Source organism: Crocodylus siamensis, chromosome 1 (genome assembly GCF_052110815.1).
Source record: "Crocodylus siamensis isolate JL-2025a chromosome 1, ASM5211081v1, whole genome shotgun sequence".
In the NCBI taxonomy this organism is placed as follows: Eukaryota; Metazoa; Chordata; order Crocodylia; family Crocodylidae; genus Crocodylus; species Crocodylus siamensis.
The window spans coordinates 165,945,369-165,957,762 of NC_143395.1; the positions used below are offsets into that span (position 1 = coordinate 165,945,369).

Below are 12,394 nucleotides of genomic sequence, written 5' to 3' on the forward strand. Positions count from 1 at the left end.
GCTGGGGTCATCAGTCTTTCCTGCCCAAGCCCCTTCCAGCCCCCAACGATGAGTAAGGAACCAAAGGCCGCCTCCAGCTACTGCCTTCAGACCCCCGGCTGAACGTGGGGCGCCTCTGAGGCAGGCCGGGGCCTCCACGGAGGACACGGCCCCTCCCGGCGGCTGCAGCCACCCCGTGGGGGGCAGGGAGGTGCCTCTTCCCTGCAGAAACAGCAGCGGGGGGAAGGCGGGGCGCCGCTCCCCTGCGGCCAGGGCGAAGGAGCCGGGCTGAGGCACGGGGAAGAGCCCCTCGGCCCTGAGCGGAGGCGGCGCGGGCGGGGGTGGGGCTCGGCGGCTCCGCCTCGCGGCGCGGGCTGGGAGCAGGCGCGGGGCAGTCCGGCGCGGAGGAGACAAAGCGGCAGCGGCGGCGACGCGGCCCGAGCTGCGCCTCGCAACAGGTCCCCGCAGCGCCTCGACCCGCCCGGCATCGCCGCCCCCATGCGCTTCGGGCCCAGGATGATGCCGGTGAGTGCGCGCGGGCAGGCGGGAGACTCCCCGCCCCGCCCGCCGGGGGGAAGGAAGGGGCAGCGCAGGGCCGCGGGGCTCGGCCGGCAGCCGGGCTGGCAGGGGCGAGCTCGGCCGGCGGCAGCGCAGGAGCAGCGCTCTCCGAGCCGGGCTGCCAACTCCGCGGAGCCCGGTCCCGCCTCTCCCCTGCAAGTCGTGAGGCGGCGCGGCCGGAGCTCGCCTCCTCCAGCCCGTGCAGCCCTCCTCGAGACCTGCGCTTCCCAAACTGGGGGGGGCAGCATCCGCCGATGGGGCTGGGGGCTGCGGCTTGGGGCCACAAATGGGGCTGTGCGAAGGAAAAGTTTGGGAAGCAGGTGAGGTTCTTTGGGTAAATCTGATGTCTTTTACTCAAATCTGGTATCTTTTAGTAGACCAACTCAACTAGTTGGAAAATACCCGGAAGCTTGCACAGAAGAGTTTTTCCAACTGTTTGAGCTGGTCTAAGAAAAGATACTGCATCCATCCAAAGAACCGTGCCTGCCTGTGTCCTTAGACCACCGTGGCTGCAACCTGCGCCCCTGGAAGCGCTGATCTAAACTCCACCTGAGACCAGCCGTCAGTCCCTATGCAGCACAGAACTAGCACCCCAACCTGCCCCAGCTAAAGCAGGGGCAGGGAGATAGCCAGCGTCTTGCTTCTGTCGTCAGGGGTGTGGGTTGTAGCTGTGTTGGTCTAAGGACACGGGCAGACAAGGTTTTTTGGGTCAATCCAATATCTTTTATTAGACCAGCTCAAATAATCTAATAAGAGGAAGAAATAGGAATACCTTGAAATAGCCCCAAAATAGTTTAATAAGACTATTTTAGTTGATCCAATAAATGATATCAGATTGACCTAAAAAAACTTGCCTGCTCCCGTCACAGAAATGAAGCCAAGTCAGGTCCACTGCCCACCCCTACGCTCCCTAACATGGGATGGGACCTCCATCGGTCACCCAGTCCAGCCCCCAGCCTGAGACAGGATTGGCCCTCTCCAGACTGTCTCTGGGGGTGGCTAGTGAATCACACCCACCAGTTCTCCACTTGAGAATCGTTTGGCCCCATGCAGACCCAGTTTCTACAGTGCCCCCCCCTTTCTTTGTGTAGTTGCTCGGGGAAGCCTGGGGCTAGGCTGTTGACACCTGATGCAGGGGTTTGGGGCTGTTTCAGGGTATTCCTATTTCTTCCTCCAGTAGGAATTTATGAGGGGAGCTTGTAGTTTTGAAAGCTCCTACCCACACTAGAAGAGTATGTGTGTGTGTGTGTGTGGGGGGGGGTGATACTCTTGGTTTGTTTTCTGCCGTGCGTGTATTCAAACATAAACAGCTTCGCTTCAGTGAGGGTTAGGCTGTTTAAAGCAGCATCAGGGCTGTAGCCAGGATAGTCCAGGAATCATGCAAGAGGCAAGGATTTTGTAGGGTGAGATCTTTTATTGGAGCAACTGTGTAGCTGGGATAAAGTTAGTCTTAACTGTAATCCAGCTGTGTAGTTGGTTCATCTTTATTGGAGCAACTGTGTGTTTGGGAAAAAGGGCCTTGGTGCACCTTATGCTGTGAGCTGCACAAATGTTGATCAGTGTTAATGCAAGTTTGGAGCAGTCACAGTTCAGGCCAGCAGGGGCCTGGAGGACTGAAAGGGTCAGACAGCGTGGGCAGCTGCAAGTATCCTGGGATGGGGGAGGGGGACAGTGAGCAGGGATCTGGGGTGCAAGGGAGGACAGGGGTGGGCAGTGGACCTGATCCAGGCCAGCAGCGTAGTTGGGGAGTGTTGACACTAAGGTGTAGCCTGAAGTGGCTAGAGCTGGATAGCACAGGTTCAGAGATTATGCGAGTGGCATAATTTTAAGCCACATAAAGTGTGCTTCAAACTCATTTCGGGTGTTACTGTCTGGGCAATCCAGAGGTTAAGAACTCCAGATGCTGCCCAGAATTACCATGTAACAAGGCCTTTAGATTAGCTTTGTTCCAGATACATAGTTGGTACAGTAAAAGACCTCGCCCTAAGAAATCCTTGCTTCTTACTGTTTTTAAAGACATTATTTTGTCACTGATGACACATCTTAAGGACAGCACCCATGAAGTTGTCCAATGCTGAAGAATTTCAGCGCTGCACCCAAGAAAACCTTTCAGAGGTTTGTTTGATCTCACCTGGCTCTTGGGCCAAATGAGACATAAGATTGTCTCTACATAGCTGGCACTACTGACAACAGAGCGCCCTAGAATGACCATGGCTGTTTCTTAAATTTGGCAAATATTAGGTATGTTGGGAATTCTTGTGCTTATTGTAAAGTTTGAATTGAGATGGGCTAAATGTTTTCATGTTACACTGCTTGTGTCCTGCCCCTGCCCTTACATGTCTGTGGTCATGCTTTACAAAAGTTGATTGAGCTGGGCCCTTAAGGCAGAATAACTTTACACTTGAGAATAGTCTGGTTAAGCTCAATGAGATCTCTTGTTTGCATTATATTACTCTTGTGGATAAGTGTTTGTAGGGTTAGGGCAATGAGCTGTTCTTCTGGCAAAGGTTATTTTCAATTTCAGTAACTTTTCCAGTTAACTTTGGTGAGCCTCTACCATTGGCAATGGGGAGCCAGACACTATAATTCTTGTTCTTATTTATAAAGTGATGAGACTTAAATATCTCAGATTGCAAAAGTTTGCTTGTTTCAGGGAAATGAGCATCTCCTTTTCTTATCAGTGTAGGGCTCCCACCAATCACTTTCCCAATGAGGCGGCAATAATCTAGTAGAACAAAGGAAAGGGGATGTGGGTGATCTCTCTTTATTGGTGAGACTAATGGGGAGCCTTGGCTGTTACTCTAAAGACAGATAATAAAGACAGATAATACCTTTTGGAAGAACTGTGATGTTGGTGGTACATGGAAATCTGAGGAAGAGTGGCCAGGACCTGACAAAATAAGTGCCCTGCTTACCAAAGTTGAAGGTATATATCCATGATTTAGTCTATATACTGCCGCCTTCAATGGATTTAGTTCCAGGGTGTTAATTCATAGATTATCATAATTAAACTAAGTAAATATTCTGCCAGACAGGGAAAGCCATACAAAAGATCACCTTTTTGTCATCCAATCTTATCTCTCTGCAGATTGTCCCAAAGTACTCTGCTCCTCTTTTATCTGAATACCAAACTACTTTTTTTTCCTAACAGTTCATTTTTTTGCTGGGAAAAGTTCTAGTGCACATACTGTCACAGTTGAGTGATGACTCTGGTTGGCTGTTCTGATTTTAACCTCTACAATAAAGGGATCAGTGTATGGTTACTTCCCCCCCCCCCCAAAAAATAGTGCTTAGTCTATTTAGTAACAGATTTGTGTACATTCAAATAAGTGGCTAAATATTGGGTTACAAACCCATTGTTTTTTAACCTTTCAGAATACTGAGCTCTAGCACATTTGTTGCTCCACAGACTCCTGTTTTCAGTAATTACTTTAAGTGATATAGGAGGGGAATTTCAAAGTCACTAAGGACAGGGTTGTCATTGGGAGTAGGGCCCCTAAGCAGCCTTTTACCCCTTTGAAAACCTTCTCTTGTAAATGTGCCCTGAAGTCTAATAGTCTTGAAATGGTTGCTATTATTTATTTTTAAAGTCTTAGAAATCTTTTGCACTCCTTCCTACAGTTTTCTTCGCTATATTGCTTCCTCAGTTATTAGCATGCGCTAACCTAACACAGCTTTTTGTATGTGTTGTACATGCAAGAATTGCGCTTAAATGATGAGATGTTTGTGGGCCAGTTTGAATAATCTAACTGGTGTCTAACCAAGTGCAGGGAAAAAGGAATTGAACCAAAAAGTGCCATGCTGCCTCTAAAGAGAGTCTTTTTCTTACACTGGTGACAGGTAAAAATAAAATTGTTGCCATGACTGTATGGCATGACATGGTATTAAGGTATTAAAATTCTGCAGAAGAGTGTAATATGAAGTTCTTTTTGTGTCCTAGTACACTGGTAATGCAGAGATTACGACAGGGTTAAAATTAGCAAATTAAATGAGCCATGGTAAAGTTGTCTCACCTTCCATCTGCTGATCGCTTGTGGGAGTGTGACTTGAACTGTTGTGCTGTGATAAAGAGCTGGCACATTTTTTAAAATAACACACTTTTCTGCAGCCTAATCAGTCTCTTTTGCCTATTTTACATTTTTTACCATTAGGATATGTAGATGTTAGGAAATAATTTGCATCATTATATGTACTGGATAAAGAGTTTTACTGAAATGGTGGGAGGCTTCACAGATTGCAAAACATACTCTGTGCTAGCTCAGTTGGAGCCATCAGTTCAGTTTGAAATCTTCTTTGGCAGAAATGCTCTAAGACCTCAGTCCTACTAACTGACCTATACATAAGGATCCATTTGAAGCTTTCTAGAAATCAGTAGGGGTCCATGCATGGGTGAGTTTTCAGAATTACAATTTACCAAGTTGCTGGATGTTAATAATTTGGTTATAATCAGAAAAAGATTTTTCTGAATCAGCATAGGTTTGTGACAGCGTTTATATTTAATAACATTTTGCTTGAAGAAAATGAAGCCTAGTACTGTTGTTTCAGCTACAGAAGGCTTACCTAGTGGCTTAAGTTTTGTATCTTATAATACAGTCTGCATTTTTATGCATAGCAGATACTGGGATTCTTAAGTTAGGACTGTGAAGCACTTGAGAGAACACTTTGGGACACCCCCCCCAAAAAAACCAACCAACCAAACAAACAACCCAACAACAAACGAACAAAAATACTTCCAAAGAACTGAATGCTGAAGGACCTCCTGCTTATTCCATTAAAATGTAACATCCTCTTGTTTAGTTTTCTTTGACTAAACTATTCCCCTCATCAGTATGAAAAATCTCTGGTTTAACTATGTAAGTATTAAAATACATCAAAATAAGCATCTTTAGTAGATATTCACTTCCTTAAAGGCTGATGATAAAATGTCAAATGAAACCTCATGAAGCATTTGTTGAACCTGAACCCCCATTTCTCCATCTGCCTGTTCCTTATTTAGGCTCCAGTTGGATCCTAGCAGACATACTGTTGTCTTTAATGGGACACTCGGTTTACTTTGAGGGAAGTTTGTGTGGCTCTAGCTGATCTGTATGAGCAGGGCTTCCATTGCAAACTCTTTAGGGTAGGTACACCTGCCTGCTAGTTTGTTTGCTAGGTGCATCAGATATAAAAGATGCCATGTAAGTATTACAGTTTTGAGCTTTCTAGTCGATGCAAATTGCTCAGTTGTGTGTGTAAACCATTATTTTATATTATCATTTTAATATGTGACATTGAAGTCTTAGTTTAAGGGATATTTTGTTTAAACTTGGATGCTTCTTGGAGATTATGCTTTGCTGGACTTTTTTCCCCTGGAGTGTCACATGTGCACAGCATATTACAGACCTGTGAGCTGTCATGACTCACTGTTTTGAACTGCGGCTGTAAACAGTATGTCACGTGAGCTTCCCATAGCACATTAATTTTTCAATAGTTTCATTAAAACAATGTTATTTTTAGTCCATTGAACACTATTGCCTACTAAACTGTAGAACATTTTAAATATGTCATCCCTGAAATCTGTATCTTGTGGGAAACTTGTAATGTTAGTTGTTCAATATTTTGGTTTCTCTGAATGTTTTTGTTGGGAATTATTTGTAGCTTTGTCATACTTTCTGAATCCTGGGGATTGCTAATTAGTTTTTCCTCTTGCTCTACCTATTCATCAGCAGTTCATTCAGACTGTCAAAGATCTTTGGTTTCTTCTTGGCACTACTGTTGCACAGATCATTTAATAGAGACCAAAACTGCAGAGTGTGAGAGGCTCTGCATGCTATACCCTTCTCTTCCCCTGTGGCCATTGTCAGATTGGATCTCTGTTTTATTAACAAGAGGCCTGTTTGAAGAGCTGTAGGCTAAATTTAATTTAGAGTGTGGTCAGTAACAGTGGCTGGTAGAATGGAAAGTGTTCATGTCCATTATTTCTCACTCTGTCTTCTTAGACTCATAATGTGCTCAGTGTTCACTTCAAATCAATGGTGATAATAAGATGGCTTTAAAATGTCTTCTGTGTAGTTTAGCAGCTGTCCTTGTTAGCAGTTTGCCCTGGGGATCGCCTACCCCCAAACTATGCATGTCATTGAACCTGCTGAGCTTGTTTGGCTGGGTCAGTTTTTGTCTCTCTGGAAGGGAGGTGGGAAACCCTGAGGAAATGACTTGGTTGGAACAGCTTCCATGGCTTAACTATTACTCCCCTTCATGCTACAAAGTCACTTCATTTTCTCATGGCTAAGCTGTATGGATGAAAAGGCTCAAGGGTTCCTCTGTTCTGGGAATGTCACTTCCCAGCTGAGTGTCAAAAGGAGGGTTACTTAATATTCTGTAAACTGTAAGGGGCTTGCATTTCTGATGCAACAAGAAAATCAAGCAGTTCTCTTCGACGGCACCACTGTTTTCAGGTCTTGTTTGAAGTCTCCTTACTCGCTTCTTAATCATTCAAATTCTTCTTGAGCTTACTTAGGAGTTTTGCCTGAGTAAGAAGTGAGTAAGGAGAGTTAAGCAGGACCTTTCAATTACCACCAAAATGACCATGTGTACTCCATGTCCCTGGAGTTCCTTGATACCACACGAAGCAGTCATACTCTTAAATGGTACTTTAAGGTCTTGGTGCTGAACTCTTCTGAGAAAATTCCAAATCTTGTATTTAATGTGAGAGCCCTAAATTTTTTTTATGGTCGTGCAGATCCTAGCTCTGTAGCTGGGGGCTAACAATAATGGAACAGACTTTTAGGCCTATGCCACACTTAAATATTGCCAGCAAAACTGTTTGTGCATCCACACTCGAAGCTGCTCTGTTGTAGCAGAACCCTTATAACACCAAAAGAAGGCTTCTGTCACCACCCAGAAGCTGGGTTGCATGTCTTATGTTTTCAGGCTGCTTCAATATCTCTCTTTTCCCAGAGGGCACAACTGAGGGAGTGGAGGCACCAGAACTGGCACAGGTGTGCACAACCTGTGATAGCTGTCCTATGCCAGCTGGCCTCCCCCTGGGGTAGGCAAGCTTTAGGTGAAAAACACCCGTGCTGTAATTAGGATTCCTTGACACTGGGAGTATTGAAAGGTCGAAACTGATTTCCGGCTCCTTTGTGCTGCTTTGTTGTTAATCATTGATATTTTTGTGCTGGTGGTGATGACAGTGGAGTGACTAATTTTTAAATCACATGTTTCACAGTTACTAATAGTGTTACAGTAATGTCTGATGCAAAGGCAAATGTTCACATATGTTTGGAAATCTCCAGTTTCTGTCTCAGTGATGTGAGGACTAAGAATATTTTCTTTAGATGGTGACTAGATATAAATAAACTGTCATTCCTTCCACTCCCCTCTTCATCAGTGCAAGGTAGCTATGCCAGCTTTCTGAGGAACCTCTGTATCCATTTGTTGAACACTGCAGAAACACTCAAGGTATGTGCACTAACACCAATTATCCTGAAGAGATCCTTTGATAGAGGAGTTTGTGGGTTCCTGTGTGTAGGTGGTACAACTGGGCTGCAGTGTATTGTGGCAGCTATTTAAAAAGAGAGGGGGAGGCTTCTTAGTGGCTTCTTTGTTCATCTCGGTGCTTTTAATATCAACTTTACCAGAATAAAGCATGTGGGGGTTTTTTAAATATAATGTCATAGAACACTTGCACCTGGCACACTTTATTAGCTGTTTTTTATGAGTACAAAAAGGATATGGAAAAAGTTGTGTGAGGGAAATGCAATTAGGTTAGAGTGAACAATGGTTGTGATGGAGTAAATAACAAAGACACTTTCACATCACCAGTCTTGGAAAGCTTCAGCCAGCTACGTTAATCCTTTCAGTAGCTGTTTGCTTCAGTAAAGGTAGTGTCTAACCAACTTTGCACTTTTTGTTCAAGCAGTTTTACAATGAGAAAAACTAGGATGCAGAAGCTAAGTGACTTGTCCAGGGTCAGACAGGAAATCAGTGGAAGGTTGGAGAGTAGAATTTGCATCTCTTGATTCCCAGCCTGGGAGTCATCGCTGTTGGTATTCTTTTGCTTGCCAAAAAAAATGAAACCAACATCCACAATGCTTAACCTTAAATGTCATTGCCTAAAATAATTACGTCTCTTCTTCCACCCACATCTCCCATTAGAAGGGTTTTATGGGGGTTGGCGCACAGATGTCCAGGGAACCATGACCATTGTGTTGTGTATATCCTGCAGTGCCTTAGAGCAGAACTTGATGAATCATGATTTAAGGGGAGGGGGGCCTGAGGGGTTTTTAAAATCAACTATAGAATGAAGGCTACAATTATCCTTACTTCTGAGGCAGTTTTGCACAGCAGTGAATTGTCAAATACACTGAGAATTCTTTCTTGGTATTTATTTTTGCAAATTAATTGGTAAGCAAGTAATTCGCGCTTAATTTAACCCCTTAGTCTGTTTGCTCTGGTGGTACAAAGCTTAATTTGACTATTTTTTGAAGCTGAAATTTGAGGGAGAACTTCTGGCATTGTCAGTTATTTGTTGTGCTACAATGCTGCAATATTAAAAAAGGAAGGCTGCTTTTCTTTTGAGAGTTGTTATCTGATGAGACCGTCTTGTTTTTAATACAGTCCTTTGTCATTTTATTCTGTTTTTTTCCTCATCTTACTGTCCAAAACCATCTCTGTTAAAATATTTCACTGGTCTTCCATCCAAACCTATTTGGGTTAACTGGGAATCTGAAAATATTAAGTCCCAACACAGAATATTTTGATCTGAAGACCTTAAAGCACTTTGCAAATAGTTGGAAAAAAGTTCAATGCTTCATATCACTTTATAGATGGTGTGACTGAGGTAAATCACATTTCCAGCTTTTTTACCTAAAACATTTTTAAATTTTGGTTTATACTGTAAGTTTGACAGCTCTGGGTCTAGTCGGGTTTCTCAGGTTTGAATCCTGGAAAAGCACTGCATGTCAGTAACAGTGGCTAAATAGAATCTAAGTTGAAAAAAGTAGGCAAGCTTCCTTTCTTCTAAGCTTAGCTTAGGAAGGGAAGATAGTTGGCTCATGGTGCCCAAAAGACTCCTTTAAACAACATGAAAGTGGCAGGAAAAAACATTCACCTTTTCTCTAAGAGAGTTCTTCATTTTAATAGGAATCAGGGCATGTTACTTGTCAGAAAATTAACATCTTAAAAATAGTTGTTAATTTAAAGGGACTCGGATTTTTGTTGAAAAGTATGTTCTGTATTGTCATTCAACATGTTGATAACAAAACCTGGGAAGAGAATTTGGATCTCCTGACTTCTAATTCAGCATTTTGCTTAAATAGTCAGATTTCCTCTGTCTTCTAAAACCCTTTTAATAAAGAAACTTTAGTTGAAATCTGCATTTTAGAAAGGTTGGACTTAGTCTCTGAGAGGTGAAATTAACAAAGCTGTGGGAATTTATTCTTTGTTTGCAAGAGTAGGATGGCAAAAACTAGTGGTTCTTAGTTTTTTAAGAGTCGAGGCACCCTTTGATAACTTCTCAGAATATAGGGGCACCCCATTTAAAGGCTAATTTATTTCTTACAGTGCTTATCTTCTTGCATCCTGTTGCACCCTTAAAAGTATCTCGCTGGGTGGCAGGGTGACCAGGGACACCTGAGGGCATGGCCAGTGGTGGTGCATGGTCCTTGGAGTTACAGGAGCTGCTCAGCAGGGTAGGTTAGGGCACTTGGGGGTGGGTCTGAAGGAGGCATCTGTTCTTGCAGGAGGCAGAAGCGGGTGACAGTGGTTGCTGGTGCAGAGGCTAGTGCCAGGTGATGGTAGCAATGTCAGGACCCTTCCATTCCTTGCTCTTCTCACAGTTTGCCCCTCCTCGCCACCAGTCTGTACCTGAGGAGGTGAGGGAGCCCTTGCTGACGTGGCTGCTTCTCCAGTGACTCAAATGCCAGACTGTTCCCTGTAGCGCCTCCGAGCCAGCTCCGGGAGCATGGGAGGAGCCTGCTTGCTCTTGGCACAGCATACTGCTCGGAGCCATGGTAGGGAGGGGGGTTGATACAAAGGCTGCACATTTCAGTGCAGCTTCTTCCCCTGCTTCTTCCATGATGCTGGGGTAGGCACAGGGTCCCTGATGCATGGCGGATCCAGGATATGCCACCTATCGCGTGGCCTGGGTGCTGTGAAATCCCTCGAAGGATCTTGTTGGATCCCACAGAGTTCCAGAGTTCCCTGGTTGTGAATTAGTGGCACAAAGAGTAAAGATGGAATTATCAAATGCACATGGCCTTGGCCACCTCTTGCTTTCATTTAAGTCATTGGTGTCAGAAGAAGCTGATTGCACCCTAAACCTGTTTTAGCAAATAAATTATCGTTTACTATGCACTCAGTAGCTTCTGCTGTAACTTTAAGTGAAGATAGCAGTTTGTAAATAAAATTTAACAGGCAGCTTTTGCTAGTTGCATTAAAAATGTGTAGTAGATTCACCAGATCTTGGGAACTCTTTCCCAATAATTGCATGACATTATTAAGATTTAGGTATACATAACCCCAAACCACATTTAATGTTATTTCTGTTAGTTGAAGTGGGGAGTGTCTTTCCTTTCCAATTATTGGTCATCTTCTCTTATCTGCGTAGTTTCTATGTACATGTCAGTTGGGAAAGCAGAGAATAAGTACTTTGAACCCTGTGCAGTGTCAGCAAACTCGGTAACTTGCTGAGTACAGTAAACAGTGGAGCAGCTAGCTCCCGGCAATAGTCTGGTCTAGTCGGGTGTAGGTTATATTAAATGTGCTGCTATGTTACCAATGAGCCATTGGTGGGTCCTTGCTGGTAGAGAATCTTAATTGTAGCGTTTATGCTGAAGAATACTTGGTTTCCTTTTTTTTTCATTGCAGGAACACGTGCACTGTAAGAGGCCATTTGAGAACAATGAGTTTCCCATAATAGTGCCCCAAAGGACCTTTCTTTGAATAGCTTTCTCTTGGCCTGTAGCCATCCTGGAGGCTGATGCAACAGCACCTCTGATTCTACTGGGTGTGTTGTGATGGTTGAGTTGTTGGAGCGATTTAAAAAAAAAAGGGGGGGGCGGGTTTCAGAAAGGAGTTGGGATAGTTTAGACTAAAGGTGTCAAAGTCATGCTTTACTTGTATGTGGATGTTGTCTAGGCTATGCTATTTTCTTTGTGCAGGGCATGTTCCAGCAAAGAAGGTCAAGTGCAAACCTTCCTTACGGGGAATGAGTTAGTTCATTTTTTATCTAGTGTAATAATTGTGGATTATTGTGTATGACCAAAAACTGAATGAATTGTTCTTCGTATGTTGACGGCATACTTAACCCAGGACTGAATGTGGAAGATGGGAATGTCTCTCTCAAGGAGCTTGTGTCCAAAGGCTTTGTCCTCTACTTACTGAGAAAAGGATAAGGACTGCACTCCAGCATGGACATGGGGAGTTTACTCTAAACATTGTCTGAGGATCAAACTTTATTCAGTGTATTTTAGTTGGCTTTTTTTTTTTTTTTTGAGTGTTTAACAATACAAAATGGCTAGCTAGTTGTCACTGAGTAGATGTTTATGCTGGTGTTTGTGGACAGCCTGAAAGTTGTGCTCAGGCTCTTTGCTTATTAGCCACTTCCACCTTGGTGGCAGTGCAGCTTGACCCTGAAAGCTTTGTCAAACTTCCTGTACAGGATCAGGTTTTCCCTGAGCTGAGTTCCCTTCAAGCCTCTCTTCTTGAAGTGTGTTTGGTATATACCCGTGTACCGCAGGCCTTGAGGACAGCAAGTCTGTTAGAAGGAATACCCTCAAGTCCTTGTTCAGACTGTTGTTCTCTCTGTACTTTGTCCTCTGGTCTCACCCTCTTGGACTCCAGTGTCTGATCTCTCAGTTCCAGTTTGTAGGAGACT

General features: G+C 44.0%; 1 protein-coding gene across 2 annotated transcripts in view; it reads left to right on the top strand.

The window, feature by feature from the left end:
* The first annotated feature begins 321 nt into the window (after nt 1-321).
* TP53BP2 (tumor protein p53 binding protein 2) overlaps nt 322-12,394 on the top strand; it is a 65,249-nt gene continuing 53,176 nt past the window's right edge. For both annotated transcript variants that reach the window (XM_090048113.1, XM_090048123.1), the window contains exon 1: nt 322-504. In XM_090048113.1, the coding sequence (XP_089904239.1) occupies nt 478-504 (27 nt within the window). In that variant the 5' untranslated portion in view covers nt 322-477. The remainder of the gene's footprint in view (nt 505-12,394) is intronic.